The sequence below is a fragment of the Equus przewalskii genome, chromosome 23 (genome assembly GCF_037783145.1).
Source record: "Equus przewalskii isolate Varuska chromosome 23, EquPr2, whole genome shotgun sequence".
NCBI lineage: Eukaryota > Metazoa > Chordata > Mammalia > Perissodactyla > Equidae > Equus > Equus przewalskii.
The window spans coordinates 18,716,021-18,735,697 of record NC_091853.1 but is presented as its reverse complement, the minus strand read 5'-3'; the positions used below and the strand labels follow the sequence as shown (position 1 = coordinate 18,735,697).

At 37.4% G+C, this 19,677-nt stretch overlaps 1 protein-coding gene across 8 annotated transcripts in view; it reads right to left on the bottom strand.

Annotated features, from left to right (window-relative positions):
- HMCN1 (hemicentin 1) overlaps positions 1-19,677 on the bottom strand; it is a 434,632-nt gene that overhangs the window by 315,767 nt on the left and 99,188 nt on the right. For all 8 annotated transcript variants that reach the window (XR_011532218.1, XR_011532219.1, XR_011532217.1 and 5 more), the window contains exons 3-4: positions 3,051-3,209; positions 1,765-1,887 (exon numbers count right to left, since the gene is read on the bottom strand). Coding sequence is in view for 2 of the 8 variants with exons in the window: in XM_008514091.2 (XP_008512313.2) it covers positions 1,765-1,887; positions 3,051-3,209 (282 nt within the window). In the remaining 6 variants the exon portion in view is untranslated. The remainder of the gene's footprint in view (positions 1-1,764; positions 1,888-3,050; positions 3,210-19,677) is intronic.

Here is a 19,677-nt window from a genome sequence, read left to right as displayed (position 1 = left end):
CTAGGACTATAAAAATTATGTATCATGCCACTTATTTAATAAATACAGTGTATACCTCTGAAGGGCTTATTTTCTCCATTTAAGACTACAATACTATTTTCAATCTTGTGTAAATCAATTTTCCCTGCATATATGGATATAAATGGAGCTACACTTATGGGACACATCATATTATTTTCTAGCTCTGGGGCCCAACTCCTAACAAAGCTCTATGGTTCTCCCTAGAAGTTCACCCAATTTGCTTTGGGAATCTCCAAGTTGCCCCTGACTGCCCACAGGTTAGAACAACTGTTCTTTCAAATGCCCTAGGTGCCAGCTATGTCTCTTCTCACCTGTTCTCTTCTCTAGTACCTTCTGCTAGGAGCCACCATGTCCAATGGGCATGGCATCCTCTGCTGGCACCAAGGCCCCATCTGTCTTCACTGAACACCACTGCCACTTCCAATCCGGAACCCCACAACACCCTAAGTGGGTGGTGTCCTCACTGATGCAAGAGAGAATGATGCTCTTCCTCACTTAGGCCCTACTGTGGGCTACTGATGTTGACTGTACCTGAGGGTCTTACACAATTCCAGGTTAAAAACAACTTCAACCAGAGACCTTTCCTTTATTAGGATCAAACACTGTGTATGGGATGGGAGAAGAAACCCACTTCCTGAGAGAGTCCTGCACTCTTCCCAAACCCTTTTCTTCCCATGTTCCCAAATTCTCATGCAAATGTTTATGCAAATAACTGCTAAGGGTGCCCCCTGTCTTGTCAGACCCTGCCCAGGCATTTCTGAGTCAGTACACTGGGCACAATACGGACTCAAACCATAACCCTAAGGTTTCTTCCAAGAAAAGATTTTTTAGACTAAGGTAACCTTGCAGGTTTGTATATCATTTGTTGACAAAAAACATTTTTCCTAGATTGCGTATTCTAGAAATTTGCAATGTCCTAATAGCTCCACCCATGATGTAATAAGAACTTTTCAGTTATAAGAAGACTACTGAACCATTTCATTCAGGACACGAACAAGTCTGTCATGAAAATAATAGAACTTGTATAGATACAGTGACCACATCAATCAAATGTGAATTATGCCCACATAAAACCTTATCTTTGTACTGGCATGTTTTTAGAAACTTAAATGGGAGGCAAATAAAATAAATAAATAAATAAAATTTTATTATCATAAGCGAGACCAAGGCAAGGTGACAAAGAGAAAAAGAAAGAATCATGACAATTAGACATATGACACATATGTCAAACACTTTTGTAGAAAATACCAAGATTTTCTTGGTACATTAAGTTACATATTTTATTACCATAAAAGTTTTTAGATAACTATATAGTTACTTAGTTAATTTTTTTAATCTTAGAGATCAAACCTGATTGGAATTTTGCTCAATAACTAACTTTCTCACATTTGACTTCAGTAAAGAGTCAAGCCTTATTTTACCAGTTATCCAAAAGTTGTGCATCAGAAATACAAACTGACCTTACTAAACAACAAGAACTCCAAAGAATTTCAAGTCCCACTAAACGAATTTTAAATACACTTATGCTGAAATCTAAAATAATTTGTCAGTATAGCGTAATGCAATCTAGAAATTAATACTAATTAAATCTCTGCTTCTCCATGTTTATTAAACTGTGGCCTAGGGAAAAAACAATCTTTTTGTTCAACCTATTTTTGAAATCAAATCTGTCACAATTAGGTTAGCCTAACTGATTTTGGTAAGGTAGCTGGTAATAAAGTAGACCGACTTTATTAAACTGACCTCATTAACTTGTTTTTTGTCCAAATGGAACACTTGACCAGAACTTGTAGAAGCAATTTCTTCATAGACTTTATATCCAATATGGCTCCTGTCATCACAATCTCCAGTGAGCACAAATACCACCTATGATTTAAAAAAAAACAAGAGTTTAAAGGGTTTTCAGAAATCGGTATATATTTATCGAGCACCTATTATGTGTTAATGCACTACTAGGCAAGTGGTAATAATAAATACATATTCCTCTCTATATCCATATACTTTGCAAAAGATTCTGAAGTTCTTCTTACTAAAGAGGTAAAACTTATTTTGTGGGGCCGGCCCTGTGGCCAAGTGAGTGGTTAAGTTCGCGTACTCCACTGCGGCGGCCCAGGGTTTCGCCAGCTCGGATCTTGGGCACAGACATGGCACCACTCATCAGGCCACGTTGAGGTGGTGTCCCGTGTACCACAACTAGAAGGACCCACAACTAAAATATACAACTATATACTGGGGGGGATTTAGGGAGACAAAGCAGGGGGAAAAAAACCTTATTTTGCCATTTTTGAATCAAAGCTTCGACATGTGACTCACTTTGGCCAGTAGCACAAGGCAAAAGGAACATGCTACCAGACCGGAGCCTACATTCAAGAGGGCTTGTGTATTTCCACTTGATCTCTAGAGTTTCTGCCTTGGCCATGAGAAGGACATGCCTAAACTAGCTTACTGGTCTCAGAAAGAGGCTGAGAAATCTGTGAGGCAAAACCAAGTCACCCTAGAGATCAGCCTAGATGAGTGAAACCCAAACTATCCCCAGACACACAAAGGGGCAAGCCTAGCCTCCATCAACCAAGCCCTGCAAACATGTGAGTAATAAATGTGCATTGTTTTAAGCCACTGAGAATTAGAACAGCTTGTTATGCAGCAATAGCGAACTGATACAATGAGTAACTGGCTCAGACAAGTTTCCACATAAGAGGTGATATTTGAAAAACAGGTCTTTTTTGTTAGGTCTATGTTTTCGTCTGTTAGAAGGATAAGATGGTAACAAGCATCTTAATTAATCTCCAACCATTTATTCTCTGTGTTAAAAAGCAAGGCATTCATATGCTATGTACGACTATCACATATCTGTTTAAAAATGTTTAAATTAAATGACATACACGTCAGAGTACATACATATGGATCAATAGTTATAATTATTGGCATTTGCCAAACATAGTATAGTCAAAGACGAGAGGCACTTCTCACATGCTGTATTCCTTACAGCTGTCTTCAGATAGAAAAGTTTGGGGTTGATTCTTACTCACTTGGGACTGCTTCTGTTGGATAAGCTGCAGCACCTCATGAGTGAGCCGATAATCCTTGGACCGTGCATCAGTGAAAACATAGATGAAAGAACCAGGAAGAGAAATTTCCAAGGCAATCTTTATAGCTCCAATACTCATTTCTGGACAATCACCGCCACCCTGTTGAGGAGCAGAGAGAAAAGATGCAAAAAAATTCATCAGCAAAAAAGAAAGGGAAATTTTATGACAAGCTGCTTTAGGAGTTCTAGAATCAAGCAAATTCTCTTCACTTTTATTTTCGGTCGGTTTACCACTGGATTAACCACTTTGGTTACAAGGAAATGGAAAAGATATAAAGTGATGTGGAGAGGGAAAAACCCGTACTAACGGATACATCATAAAATCACCCAAAACAAACAAAATAATACATTGTTGTATATTTTTTAGTTAATTGAATGTTGATTCACTCTCCCATCCTCTTACATGACCATTTCATACATACCCTCTTTTCTTATTCTTTCTTACTCTTACTTGATGACTATGCTTCCATTGTACTAAGAAAATAGAAGCAATCAGAAGAGAACTTTCACAAACTCCTGCCACGATACCTATTAACCTGCCTGCAATAGCAGCTATATGCCCTGGTTTCACGGTGAAGGAATCATTTGTGCTCATAGCTAAGACTAATTACCCACTTGTGCCTAATCAAGGACTTAGCTCCTGTGGCTGTCCCCTCTCTCTACTCCATCATCAAGCATTCCTTCTCTACTGGATCATTCCCACAAGCAAACAAACATACTGTCATATCTTCCATACCCCAAGCTTCTGCTCAAATGTTACCTATCAGAGAAGCCCTCCATGACTGCTATATATAAATAGATATTCTTTGTCACTCTTTTCACTCTGCTTCATTTTTCCTACTAATATATGATCTCTTGTGTTTTATTTTCTACTTGAATAGGCTCAACATATTTTCCTACATAAAAAACAGTCTTCAGCCTAAGAAGAATTCTTGTCACGTTTATTTCCTTCAAAAATATTTAAATTTATAGATAAAATTGCTATATTTACAGTTTTATATATTATATTTTAAATTTAAGATTATATTCTGCTTATGTTTACATGTCATCAATGTTCTTCAAAATCACAGGTTTTAATGATTGCATAATATTCTGTCTACATCCCACAATTTAGCCAACCATTTCTCTATTATTGAATACTAATGCTTCTTCAGATTTTCCTCTATTACAAATATATAAATATAAATATATTATAAATATTTACATACAAAAGTATACATATTATGTTTAATTATTTCCTTAGCATAGACGTCACTAACAGAGCCAAAGAAATAGACTTTCAACTAATATGTCTTGAGCAATTCATAACTGCTAAGATTTGGGCAAATGAAGATGAATAAGCTAAAGTATCCTTTGCTCAAGGAACTCATGGTTTAGAAAAACAATCAAATAAAAAGCAGGGCAGCTTGGGATCATCGGGGTGCTTGTGGTCCTACAGTCTACCAGAGTCCAACAAGAGCTCTTTCTCAAAAAGAAAATAATTACTTGATTAAAAGGATTAGGTTTTATCTTTAAACCCTGGAAATTCTATTTGATTCTCCTACTGGAGCTTTCCCCAGGCTCCAAACAGTCTCAGATTCTGATACAGATATCTTGAGCACCAGAGATCTAATCAGGGTCATAAGCACCAAGCATTAGAGTTGTTTACATTGTAGCCTGGATGAACTGGAGAATCTTTTCTTGCACTGGATCCTACTCAAAACTTACAGCCTTTGAGTATCATTTATTAAATGAGTAGGAACAGAGCCCCAACGGTTATAAATTGCTTCTAAAATTGAGAGCCTCATTAAATATCATGCCGCTTTCTTAATGCTAGAGGGCTGGAGGCTAAAGTAACCTGACCTTCCACTTTGAGAAGCTATCAGCCATAGACTCCTAGAAATTTTACTGAGTTAACAGTCCCTTCTATTTTTGCAGGACTTTTCTCCTATCCTCTATCATTTATGTGCATTTTCATGATATTTAGTTTAACAGATAGTACTACTCTCAAAAACTTACATACTCGTATTCTGACTGTACTTATCTCCCAAGTTCCAATTTTCAGTTTTCAACTGATTGTTAGACATCTACTCCTAGACGCTCTCTGGGTCTCTACAATCCCGTATGTCCAAAATGGAACTCCTTGTATTTTCCCCCAACCACATTTTCCCTGTTTTTGTTAATGGCACTATCTGCCTAGATATTCAAGTTCAAAACCTGAGTCATCTTTGTCTCCTCCCTCTTCCTTGACCTAATCGGTGGTCAAACCATACTCTTACTTCTTTCATGAATCTGTCCCCTCCCTTCCTCTTTACTTCCTACAATTCACTCTTCTTATCATTAATTTTATTACAAGTATAGCCTCCCATCTAATCTTTTGCTTCCTACCACCAAATTTATTTTTCCTACAAGAAAGAACTTTACATGTCACATTCCTACTTAAAATGTTTTACTAACTACTTGTGTTGGACTGAATTATCTTTCTAGCTTTCTATCTCCTGCTGTTCCCTCTCTATAAGTTGCTCCCTCTAAGCTGAGATTACTTCCTGTTCTTGGAATATGCCCCTTGCTTCAAACCTTAATGCCTTTAATTCTTACATCCAAGTAATCTTTCTACTGCTCCATCTCTGCTATCAAACACTCCTTACCGATACATACATGTTTAAATTCCCCCATTTTCTATAAGCTCTTTGATGGCAGGAACTATGCCTTGCTGAGTCCTTGAGTCCTCAGTTCTTAGCATTCACTGGCATATATTAATCACTGAGTAAATATTTGTCAAATTGAACTATTTTCTTTCCAAGGCTGAGATAATATGCCTTCCTCACTTTAAAACTTTCTCTTTTCTTCCAGTCAGATGTACTTCCTCTCTCTTCAGATGTGCTCTAACATGCTTTAATGATATAACATATTTTCCTTCACATAAGAGTTATTTGGGGGATTATCATGTGCAACAAATGCCCGTGAATGAGTGTGTGCGTGCTAGGAAAGTGAGAAACAGCTATTGGGCACATTGGCAATTATAATATATTGGATAAGAATAATTTTTGCTTGCAGTAACTCTGTATATCTGTAATGGATATTCTGCACTACTCAAAATAAATTAGATTCCTATTGTATTTTCAGAAGCTTAATTAAAAATATTACTCAACGGTACTCAACATACCTGAATGTGAATCACAATGTAATTTATCCATGCCACAAACATTAGTTGAATGGCCAAGTACACAGTGAGAGTATCACTCTAAAGAGAAATAAATTGCCTTTTGCTAATTGTCACCTAGTACTAAGGGGCCAGAAATTTTCTGTCTATGGGCCAAAAATCAGAACAGCTAAGAAATCTCCAGAGATACATGCTGGGAACGGCAAGAATGACAATAAACCTTGTCCAGTTACTGAGTAAAGGATAGTCTTTGAGCCATCTGACTGTGTTCAGATTGACTCTGCGAGGACCTACAGGTGCCTTAGTTCATCCCTAAACATTACCCAGGAGTCTTCTAGAGACCTTCTAGAGACCACTAGAATCCTTGGAAGTGACTCCAAACTAATTCATCCCATTGGGATCCCTCCATACCTTCACACTTATCCTAAAATTTGAATGTAGCCTTAAAAAAAAATAGTATTGAAACACGATCTCTAAGTCTTTAATTATTTTTTCACCCTATAAATCTGAGTGGAATGGTTTAAAGCCACATATTAATAAAACCAATATAGTCAAAATTTTCTTTAAGTATGGGAACCACCTTATTCTCTTGAAAAAAGTACCTCTGTGAAACATTGAATCTCATATATATGATGCTTAATATTGGTTAACACCCAAAGGAAAGAGTGTGATGAGCTGACACAGCTATAACCACACAGAGAATTTTACAAATATAATTGCAAGTGAAAGGCATTCCTTTTATTTTTATTTTATTTTTATTTTTATTTTTTTTTAAAGATTTTATTATTTCCTTTTTCTCCCCAACACCCCCCGGTACATAGTTGTATATTCTTCGTTGTGGATTCTTCTAGTTGTGGTATGTGGGACGCTGCCTCAGCGTGGTTTGATGAGTGGTGCTATGTCCGCGCCCAGGATTCGAACCAACAAAACACTGGGCCACCTGCAGCGGAGCGCACGAACTTAACCACTCGGCCACGGGGCCAGCCCCCATTCCTTTTATTTTTTGAACTCTTTTATATCATACTCTCCAAAACGAACTCTTTGACTTTTATGGAGGAAATGACAGAAAGCCTCAAAACAGCCAGAAAATTGGGGAACGTCAAGTCAAAAGGAAACATTTTGACACACCTATGTCAGAAACCCATACCGGATGTGCCTATGCGTCTCTTAGGAGTGATCTGTGTGGCTCATTTAATTTTTTCCTGCTGTGGAAATCAGTGTATTCTTTACCATAGGATTATTATTCTGGGGGCCGGCCTCACAGCCTAGCGGTTAAGCTCACGCACTTTGCTTCGGTGGCTCAGGATTCACAGGTTCAGATCTCGGGTGTGGACCTAGCACTGCTCATCACGCCATGCTATGGTGGCGTCCCACCTAAAGTAGAGGAAGACTGGCACAGATATTAGCTCAGTAACAATCTTCCTCAAGCAAAAAGAGGAAGATTGGCAACAGATGTTAGCTCAGGGCCTATCCTCCTCACCAAAAAAAAAAAAAAAATTTATTCTGCCCTGAATTTCATATTTGCAGACATAGATTTTATTGTAAACATACTGATTACATATTGATTATAAGTTGTTCTCAGGAATAAAATTCTTCTCTTCCAAAAATAGTACAGTATCTTTAAATTATTGCCTTTCTGCTTATAGCAGTTAGTGACTAACTGAAAATTAAAATTAAATGTTAACTAGTAATTCATATCTTGGTGAAACTATTTGTCTATCTCATTGTGCATGTAGGTTCTTGAAAAGAAAAATGTTTCTTTTTTCCAAAAGAAGTTAACATGTAGTGTTACATCCTTATAAAATCTCCCTATCTGAAACTTGAGCTTGGTTTTCTAATTATTTTAAATCATAAATAACCATTAAAATGATCTATAAAATGAATACTTTAGATAATGCAGTCTAATACAGTAGTCACTAACTAGCCTCACATGGTTATCAAGCACTTAAAATAGAGCTAGTGAAACACAGGAACTGAATGTTTTATTTTAATTAATTGAAATTTAAATTAAAAAACTAAAGAAGTACTAATTTTTTTATGTTGATAAAATGAAATAACATTTTGGATATATTGGGATAAATAGATTATTAAAACTAATTTCAACTGTTTTTGAAAATTACATATGAGGCTCACATTACATTTCTGTAGGACAGCATGCTTTAGAATGATACATTTGGTTTAGTTAGGTGGGCTTCATTCTAGACTGTTATTTGTAAGGTTGTTGCTTTGATCTAAAAGTCTTCCATGAACTTTCTTTCCTGGAAGAAGTTACTAGAGACAAAATTCAAGTTGCTTTAATTTATTAAGTGTCAGGAATCAAGCTACGGTTTACTCCAAAAATCCATAAATTATTGATTTGGTTTACATATATATAAACACACACACAAAGTTTATAAACAGAGTTTTTATATATTTAGATATAGATAGATATAGGTATAGAATATCTATATATAGATATAGAATATTCTGATATAGATATCAACAACTTAACACACTGGTTTGCTTTTTTTCTCAAATCGTAAACTGGTCTCCTGATTTTAAAATTTAGCTGTGACAGAACAGGCCTAGACAGAAGCATTGTTAAAATGTCCATGCTCATAAATAAACCTCACAAAGTCAGATACTTTAGGTTGATTTGGTCAAACTCAATTATAAGTACAGATTTTAAAATATGGGGCAATGGAATTATGACTGAAACTATAAAAATAAATTGTTTTAAGTTTTAGTTCCAAACTTAAAAAAAAAGTAGTCCTTTAAAAGTCTTAGCATTTTCTGTTTCGACCTGAATACCAAATGGAAAAAAAAACAGTAAAATAACTTTCCATAAAACATCTATGATGGAGAAATTGATGAACTTGAATCCATGAAAAGACTCATTAATTGATAGTTTTATTGGTAATAAGGCACTCTATTTTTATTAACTCAATGGGTATGTACTCTGAGCCAAACACTGAGACAATATTGTCACATCCACTATGTTATTTACTCTTTCCATCAAGTGATGACGGAGGTATCATTTTTAGTACATTTTATTGACAGAGCACTAAATCTTGAAAACCCCTTTCCGAAGGTCACACAGCCAGTCGGTGAAAGAGCAGGGATTAGAACTCAACTCAGCCTGGCCTGAGAGTTCACGCAAATGCCAGGGAGGCATTTTACCACCTTCATCAGCTTCTGCAGCAAGCAGCTTGGCAGAGACATTGTAAAAGCAGAGGAAGAAAGATTCCCATTTTTCCGGACGCTCACAGGATACTGTTCATTCTTCTACTGTTGCATTCGCAGAGTTATGTTATGATTTATGTTTTCTTCCACCAGATCTTTGTGCCTTGAGGAACTTAGTATGTGTTCCTTGTTGTTTGATGAATGAATGAAGAGTGAGTAAATGGGTGAATGAGATTGTGCAAAGTAATCTTGACACAATCTAGGCACACTTGCTTTATTCAGCCTGAACTTTATTCAAGCCTAGTCCGTCTCATGTCAAGTGATATAATTCCAGAGCTAAGTCCTCTTAAAGTGCAAAAGTACAAGTACCAAAAGTTACTCTCTAACCAAGCACTCACTATACATACATAATTACACCTCTCATCTCTCTGTCTCTCTCAATCCTAGCATGTAGTCAGGTTTAAATATTTAACACGACAAAACAAATATGGCCATATAAATGTATCCTGCGAAACCACGTAAACCTGCACACATACATAAAAATGAAAGGCGTGGGGAGGGCCCCGTGGCCGAGTGGTTAGGTTCGCACGCTCCACTTCAGTGACCCGGGGTTTCGCCGGTTCGGATCCTGGGCGCGGACGTGGCACTGCTGGTCAGGCCACCTTGAGGCAGCATCCCACATGCCACAACTAGAAGGACCCACAACTAAAATATACAACTATGTACTAGCGGTATTTGGGGAGAGAAAGCAGAAAAAAAAGAAACGAAGAAGATTGACAACAGTTGTTAGCTCAGGTGCCAATCTTTAAAAAAAAAAAGGTGTGAGGGAGATGAAGTGCATAACCCATTGAATTGCATAATTCCCTAAATGTATATAAGAAGGGCCTGATTTCATTAACTTTGTGTCTTTATTTGAACTCTGAAACAGAACTCATTTGTATCACTAGCACATTCTTGCTCAGTATCATGTTGTTCATTTTATCTTTACAATTCTACGGATGGCTGCAATTTATTAAGTTGCCAAAGATACTTCAGATAGAAAAAAAATGCGTGCTGAAAAAACAGAAGCATGTGACCTTTCACAATAAATATTACTCCTGAAATTAAAGGGGGGAAAAATGTAACCTTAGAGTTACAGTGATAATTAGGTTCGAAAAAGAAATTCCTGGAAAGCAAGACTAAATAAGAATGAACAGATACCCTATCCATCAGGGGAGTAATAAAACACAGATTATCTTGCTGTCTTTTCTAAATACAAGATACTGTGGGAGTGGCACCAGAATAAACTGAACCTTTAAACCCTGGGAAGAGCTGGAGAAAAATGAAGTCCCTGACCGAAACCTAATGGGAAAACGCTCATCAAATGAGGGACCAGAGAACCAGGAAGGCTAATCACAGAGCAGGCGCAGCCCAAGCCTTATTATTTCTCCCCTAGTCAATCCATCTCAATTCCTGTATTCTTATCATCCATTTTCATTGAACCAGTGTATGTACCAGTTGTTTTCCAGGTATGCTTAACTCCAAGCAATCAAAAAATGAAACATTTTTTGGTAGGCTCATGCCTGAATCCAAAAGAATTTTTACTGGTATTACAATGTTTGTTCTTATTCTAACATGAGCATAACCCACAATCCTAGTTTCAAAGTCAGACTGTATTCCTTTCACATGGAACATCCATTGCTTGAAAAGTCTTATTTGTATAATTTGCCCTTTATCTATAAAATTTAGGAATGAAACTCAGTCACGAGCTGAAAAAAGTTTACAACCCTCAGTTCTCTTTCTTAAAATACAGTTGTGTGATTCTATGACCAAGAAAACAGGATGTACATGTGGAAACCGTTAAATCACTGTGAATCTAATTTAAAGTTGCATGTAAGCAAGTATAAAATAGATCAGAATGACTGCAGAGTTCTAATGCACCAGTGACCTGTGTGGGGTTTCATCACTTGTAGAAAATATGGCAGGGATGTACTGAGAGACAGTCAGAGTATTTCGGCGTCCAAACCTCAAATCTCCATAATCAAAACAAAAGAAGCCGTGACATCCCAGGCAGTCCACCATGCTGCCCTTTACTACACAGGGATCAGCAAACAGGCTTGAAGAAGGTGGAATTCAAATCAAAGCATCAAAAAACTACTGACATCCATTCTAGACTCATTAAAAGTAACAATTACAACCATTTCCAGGCTTCTGGATATCACTCATCAGTAGTTAGGGTCCAACTCTTCCACAATTGATCTTTCAATTCGTAAAACTTCTTTCATCTTGGGTCTTCAGAGCAGATTCCATTTACTTCAATTCAAAAACCACAAAGAATACACTATGCACCAGGCACTCAATATCTCAATTAATAAATCAGAAAATTATGTGCCTTCATCCTTTAAAACATTTCAAAAGCTTCATAATTCACAAAAATTATAACAGACCATGGTCCTTTCAAGACAGAAATGGCATGGAGGCAACCTAGCATAATAAAAATACCACGTTATAATTTCTAATTATCAAAAGACGTGTGGAAGTGTGCGTCTTTTGCATACTTCCTAACTAGGGTTAACTCTAGGCAGAAAAAATGGAAAATGATATCTTGGTATTCTCAGTCTCCACTTCTGTGATCTCCCCTTCACTACTACTTAGAGAATTCCTTCCTCTCTCCTTCAAGGATTCTGTACCTTTTTATTGTGGCCTCTTTTCCCATCAAAATAAGACATTGCCCTTGTCACTGGTTGGGATAGATTCCTGGTCTCTCCTTACAGATGGCTCTCTGTTTGCTCAGAGAGAAGGAGCCAGAGGAGGGCAAGGGCAGGCTCTAAGGAGGCCCTTGTAGCCAGTCATGATTTGCTAATTGTACTTCCTCTGGGCAGGCTTGCTTTCTCCCTGTCTTCCCTCTGACCCTTCTCTCTATCTCTCCTCTGTATGACTCAGACTCTCCCCACCCACTAAAATCACTCTCTTCCTTTCTGCTCCAAGAGTCACATGCAGATTTTACATTCTTTCTGGTACATTTGGTATTATCTTTGTTATTGACTAGTTGAAGAAGATTGTAATCTGATTAACGTGATAAAAATACACTTATACTGCTTATGTTATTTTACGCCTTGGCAAAAAAAAAATTCAATGAAATGCATTTTTTACTAATAAAATCATTATAATTAATGAATATTACAATTTATGGGGAAGTTGGAAATAAATTTTATGTTGTTTTTAGAGCTAGGAGTCATTAAACAAAATTAGTGAACTAAGATCCAGATCATCTCAAAGGAGGAGACTACACATATAGGGACAGAGTAGATAAATGGGAATTTTAAAAAATCAACATGAATCTAGAAGGATGGAGACCTGGTTTCAAAGTTTATGTGAGGAAGACTGAGGGACTTAGCTGGCGACTGCACCAATGTTAAAAAATGTGACATGCCTGCCAAAGAAAGCCCATCTCAGCCTGGAGCACTCACGGAGACCCCGGACATCACTCCAGAGGAGGCCCCCAAGTTTCATCTGGTGACAAGGCCATGCTATCAAATCACTAACTGGTGTTAGTTCGTGTCTGGGGTAGTGACAGGTTTCTGGAAGGGGTTCAAACATCTGATGTGGTAACCGAACAAATAATATTCAGAGTCAATTCCCATACCAAGACTCCACAATTATTGAGACTTTTTCAAGCCTAAGAATAAAAAAGACAGCTTCTTGAAAATTGCTTTTGATAAATTTGGATGGAGACAAAACTCTTTAATTCCCTTTACTTTCATTTTGTTGAGAGTGAGGTTTATTGTTTTCTCTAGAGTCCTGGCTTTAGATCGAGGAACATTCTCCCAAGGAAAACATTCTGACCTCCGTCCTTACCATCACCTAAAAACTGACAAAATCAGATAGAGTAACCCTTTTGGGAATAGAGCATTCCCCTGGTTGGTGAAGTAGCACAGATGGAGTGAATCCAGGCATCCTAGGCCAGTAGATTTTTCTTCTTAAATATTATTTTGTCACATGTAACTGCAGTGTCTCTTCTGCAATGATTCAAGTATTTGCCCTTTTCCCACACACGCACACTTGGAAAAGAAAATCAAGAAATTTCCCATCAGAATCCAAATCTGTCCCATTCTAACTGCCTGTATATTCTGCTTTGCAAAAGCTATCCAACAGTCAGAATATCCTTCTATACTCTGTCCTTTGAAGTGCACACAAAAGATCATTAAGAAATCAACCAGATATTTGCTTCTGGATAGGGTACCAGGATGGACAGCTAGAAGAGAGCCAAGTATTCCCACCCAGATTCTTATCTCAGAGCCCATCCTTCTCTCCCAGAGGATATGAGATTGTTTGTCTCAGAGCATCCATTACTTTAGCAGAAAAGTCTAGCAACAAACTAAAGTTTTAACAGATGCTTCATTCAGGCCCCAATAAGTTTCAACTTTAACAAGAAAAATAATCAAAACACTACCTACAAATATATCTACAGTATAAACACTACCTTTCAATCTCTTAAAATGCATCTTATTCTTGTTTCTCTCCAAGGTGTTTGGGAGGCCACACTTAAACATGTTCACCATACTAAGTAGCGAGAACAAGTGCTGAGCAAAGGGAGCAATTTTTTTTTAATGTTTATTTACCTATTTGTTGAGGAAGATTAGCCCTGAGCTAACATTGGCAGCCAATCCTCCTCTTTTTTTTGCTGAGGAAGACTGGCCCTGAAATAACATCTGTGCCTATCTTCCTCTATTTTATATGTGGGATGCCTGCCACAGCATGGCTTGACAAGTGGTGCTTAGCTCGTGCCCAGGATCCGAACTGGGAAATCCCGAGTTGTTGAAGCTGAGTGCAGACACTTAACCACTACACCACCAGGCTGGCTCAAAGGGAGTAATGTTTGACTTACAATTAACTTCGTCATTTGTTGCTCAGTAATTTCAGGTGAGTCAGTTATTCAAAGTGATTGGAGACAGAAGTTGAAGTAAAAATCTCGTAGAATAAATTCATTTAGTTGAGGATGAGCCCAGCCTAGACCTACATGTGTCTTGAATTCTCTACTTTCCTACTCTGAAGTAAAACACAGAGAGAAATTACAAAAATAAATATGTTAATTTGATTAGATGAATAAGGTTACTTAAACCAATATTTGGAAGGAAACTAGCAGAGCGATAAAGGAAATAGCTTTGGCATGAAATACCTCCAGTTTGGGAACCAGCCTCGCTCCTTGTCAGTTTGGTGACCTGAGTAAGACACGTTAGCTAATATCTCAGAGCTTGAGTACCTTCATTTATAAAATGGGACATTCATATTTGTGTGGGTTTCCGGTGAGAGAGTGACTTCAAAATACTTGCAAAACCTGTCACAAGGCACGTGTCCCATAATTGTTGCTCATTTATGGCATAAATATTTGGTGATTATTTCCCTTATAGAACTTTGGAGTACTAGAGGTAGAAGTAGTAATAACAGTAACAATAGCTAGCATTGAGCAAGCCCTTACTTTGGGCCAGACCCTGGTTCTACTGTTCTTGAAGCTGTTACATGTACTGGACCCTTTATCTCACCTTCTTCCCTTAATTAAATATATGCTATTCCTCCTATAAAAGTGTATACCAAAAACGAAAATCACATGTTTTATAGCTCTACATTATATCTATATGTATGCTGACATATAATCCCTTCCATATTCTTTTTCTAGTCAATTTTTTTCTTTTCTGCTTTGTTAGTTTTTTTCTGTTATACATCAGTTGGGTTTCTAAAATTTATATAGAAGACCTCTATAAATCTAGAAATGCACACTTTTATACAGTAGCATGATTTCGAATACAAGAAATTAGATAAAGTGAATATCAAATCGGCCTCATAAATTGTTCTTCTAAAATCAGCATTGTCTTGCCCTCCTCTTATTAACAGTCTTTGCCAATCTGGCCTTGGTTTCTTACATTCTCCGTTGGCGGTTAATTCGAACAAGTGTCCTTACACTCCAGTAAGACATTTCTCCCCTAACCTCAGCCTGCCGCAGTTTCTCTATTTATTCGTCAGTTTCTGTTAAAGAATGACAGTGATGGAGCTTACCCTTATCTTCTTCATAAATACTCTAGCTCGTTGCTATGTGACGATGCTCTTCTACATATTTTTACTCTTATTCCTACTTTTTTTTTTAAGGTCAATTTTAATAACAGATTTTACAAAGGAAAATTAAATCATGTGTGAAGTTTTTTCAGTTTTGAAGGTTAACTATCCACAATGTAATTATAATTTCATTATTGTAAAAATATCTTCCTTTTTTTACATTTCAAATGTTTGACGAATATGCTTTTTGTTCTTTAAAACATTTGGATTAAAGGCTTAAAAGCATATCTCTGCCAACACCATTTTCTAAAACTCAACAAGCTTTGTAGTTTCTTATAAAGAATGTGACCCAAGGCAGGATTTTGCGCTGCATATTTACAAGGATATTAATTCCCAAAGCTCTGTGTGATTTGAATACCATTTGTTGTCATTTGTCTTCCCTTCTTTTCCCCAGAGAGAAAGCTCAGATGCTTTTCAAGTTACTTCTCTGTATTCCAGATGAAGGGGGATAAAGGAAAATGAAATTAATGTTATAAATTTAATGATTTAAGTGAGTGAATTCTTTTTCAAAGTCTTTCTTGGAAAATTTTAAATTGTTCTTCCTTAAGTTAATTCCAATCTCTGTAAGAAAAATAACTGAGCCTAGTATAATGTTAATGGGAAAATATTTAATTTACTTCAAACTGAATTTACTTTTCTTGTTTTCAAAGTTATTACCAATGTGAACGGAATATTATTAGAGGTTTCCTCTTTTAAAAATCCAAGTTAGTTTTAATAGGAATCCTTTTTGCTCTTGATATCAGTGATTTTGGAGGAGTTACTAAAAACGGTAGAAGGGGAACTGAAAAAGGGTCTGGAAATTACACACAAAACAAAATCTAGTATCTCATACTAAAATTTTATGAAATTTGTGAAGTTTAGTTTCTCAGACTGATTAATAATATAATAAAATATTCTCTAAGCAACCATTGAAGAGAAAACAAAATATATTCTTTAGATTAAGTATTAAGTGATAATGTAGCCTACGGTCTTTTCATATTTGACCCTTACTTAATGAATTTTTTTGCCATTGATTTAAAAAGGAATAGTTCACTAGAAACTTTGAAAGTAAAAATACTTCCATGGTGTCCCCAAAGCCCATAACAGTGTCTAATGTTGAATGAAGGGAAAAAATAAATATTTGATTTCTTCCCCAGCTGGTTGTTCTAATGAAGCATTCTCTTGGATCCCAAGACAATGCAAAAATAAATCCCATAAGATACAGCCAGTCCAGAGGAAATCTCCAGGGAAATGGATACCAGCTTCCATTCCAGGGAAGAATAAAAGAAAGATTACTTTCTCGAACAGAGATATTATGTGATCCTATAGAGTGCATGGGGTCCAATTACAGAGGGTAGTGGGGGAGGGCCCTGGGGAGGGAACCAGTGGAGTATGAGTCAGGGATCACAATCCTTCACCCTGGAGACATGGGGGCAAGGAGGATAAGGGCACTCACTGAAGATCCTTCAGAACAAAAGAAAGGGAGAGGCAGGATATGGGGAAGTGGGTCTCATGGAGAATGGAAGTATTTTCATTCTGGTCAGATATCCAGGAGTATAGCCCAAATGCATTCTTGCACAGAAAAAAACAATGAATACAGGAAATTCCTTCCTAACATTCTACCAGCTAGAAATGTCAATTACTTGGCTCTTCTGGATCTCTATAATGTAATGAAAAGTGATGACTAGGTTTTTAAAGTATCTTTTGTACCATCAAGTAAAGTTTAAATTATATTTGATATAGTTTTTTCTGTTAAATATACATTTTTAAAAGAAGTCACTCTCATGTGACATTCATTTATTCAACAGCTATTTAAGTCCACTCTACTGCAGACACTGGCTCAGAGATTCAATGACAGCTACAAGGCATTTGCCCTTAGGAGCGTACAGTAGAACAGGAGAACATAAAAATGTAAACAACCAGGGCAATACAATTTCTAATTCCCACGATCCATGTACAGGATAGAAATTTTTATTTTTTTTTATTTTTTTTTTTTTTAAAGATTTTATTTTTTCCTTTTTCTCCCCAAAGCCCCCCGGTACATAGTTGTGTATTCCTCTAGTTGTGGCATGTGGGACGCTGCCTCAGCGTGGTTTGATGAGCGGTGCCATGTCCGCGCCCAGGATTCGAACCGACGAAACACTGGGCCGCCTGCAGCAGAGCGCGCGAACTTAACCGCTCGGCCACGGGGCCAGCCCCCAGGATAGAAATTTTTATTAAAGATTTTTTCAGAGAATTTGGACATAGGTTTTTCACCCTATGCCCCAATTATGTGCATACCAGATACCATACCATATATTCCGAATCAAATCATTCACCAACAGTGAAACCAATCAAAGTATTAAACTTCCAACTCCAATTTGGACTCTGTTAATTTGTACATAGTGGTATAGTCATTCCTTCACTCTTTCATTCACCAAAAAGTGAGCAGCATAGATGTCAAACATTTTACTAGGGTGTTCAATGAGCTAAATCAGACGTGGTCCTTCAATGTGAAAACCCAACTACTTTGTGATGGACAAAGCCAGTGAGATATGACCAAGCCCAGAGGATAGGGAAGGATTCTCTGAGGAAGTGGTATTCAAGATGAGACTTCAAATACAGGATGTTAAACTAGGTTAAGGCAGCATGGAAATGAGGGCAAGATGAAGGACAGGAATTTCCTATTCAAGGAGAGTAGCATGTGCAGAAGCTCTATGGGAGATGGGTGAGGAAACAGATAAGGGGCGGCTCTATGCAAGGCCCCTAAGGGACATCACAGAGCCCATGGGAGACAATGGCACTAGACAGGACTGAAAGATAGACAGGTCTCAGGTCACTCAGAACCTTGGGAAGAATCAGATGAGGTGGGGGTAGCAGATGAGTGGACAGGGTATTGGGGGAAATGTGCAAAGATGTACTTTGAGATCATTTTGCCATCAGAGCAGAGAAAGGCATGGAAAATAAAAGCAAGGGTAAATGCAGGAAAATCACTTAGAAGCTTTTTTCCATTTGTTTAGACCAAAGATATAGTAATTGGGACTAGAGTGGTACCAATGGAAATGGAGAGAAGTTAATTGATATAAAAAATATTTAGAAAGTTAAAAACCAAGATTTGGGGCCCAGCCTGGTGGCATAGCGGTTAAGTGCGCACATTCCGCTTCGGCGGCCCAGAGTCCGCTGGTTCGGATCCCGGGTGCGCACATGGCATGGCTGGGCAAGCCATGCTGTGGTAGGCATCCCACATATAAAGTAGAGGAAGATGGGCACAGATGTGAGCTCAGGGCCAGTCTTCCTCAGCAAAAAGAGGAGAATTGGCAGCAGATGTTAGCTCCAGGCTAATCTTCCTCAAAAAAAAAACAAAACAAAACCAAGATTTGATAGTTTGGATGTTGGTGGAGAAGAGAGGGGTATACTAAAAATGACCCAAATTCTTGGTAGTATAAGCAGAATATTGTAGGCATCATTCACAAAGATAATAAACAGAGGACAAAGAGCAAGGATTTAGGACCAAGTTTGGGGCAGTGGAAAGGGAACATTTATGAGTTTCACTTCAAAGGTCCATTGCGACATCCAAGAGACTGACATAAGGTCTGTATCCCAAAGAAGAGGTCTAGGCTAGAAACACATTTATGTGGGTATGGATGACTTTGTCTAAAAAGAGGATATAAAATGAGAGAAAAAATAAGGCCAGTTCCAAAACCTTCAGGAACCTCAAGATTTAATGGCCACGTTGAGAGAAATGAGCTGCCTACGAAGCTGAGGAAAAGTGGGAAGGAAAATGAGAGAGTGGGTAAGGGAAGAGAATGTTTCAAGAAGGAGGAGAGGCCAGTATTGTCAAAGATTACAAAGATGTCCATCTAATATGCTGACGACGGAAATGTTTCCACTGCATTTAGCAAAACAGAGATCATGGGTCACTAGCTAGAGCTACTCTGATGGAGTGGGGTGTGGGAACTAGACTGAAACAGACTGAGAAGAGAATGAGAGACAGGGTGTAAGCAAATGATGGCAGTGAATTCAGACAACTTTCTTGGCATTGAAGGAATTGAGAAAGATAATTATTTGTAAGAGGATTTGAGAAAAATAGAGATTTGTTGCTTATTTTGTTCTACTTTTTATGGTTTTGTTTATTGAGATTTGTTTGTTTATCCTTTGGAGAAACTTGAACAAATTTAAAAGTAAACAGAGACTCTTCAGCAGTTGAGAGAGACAG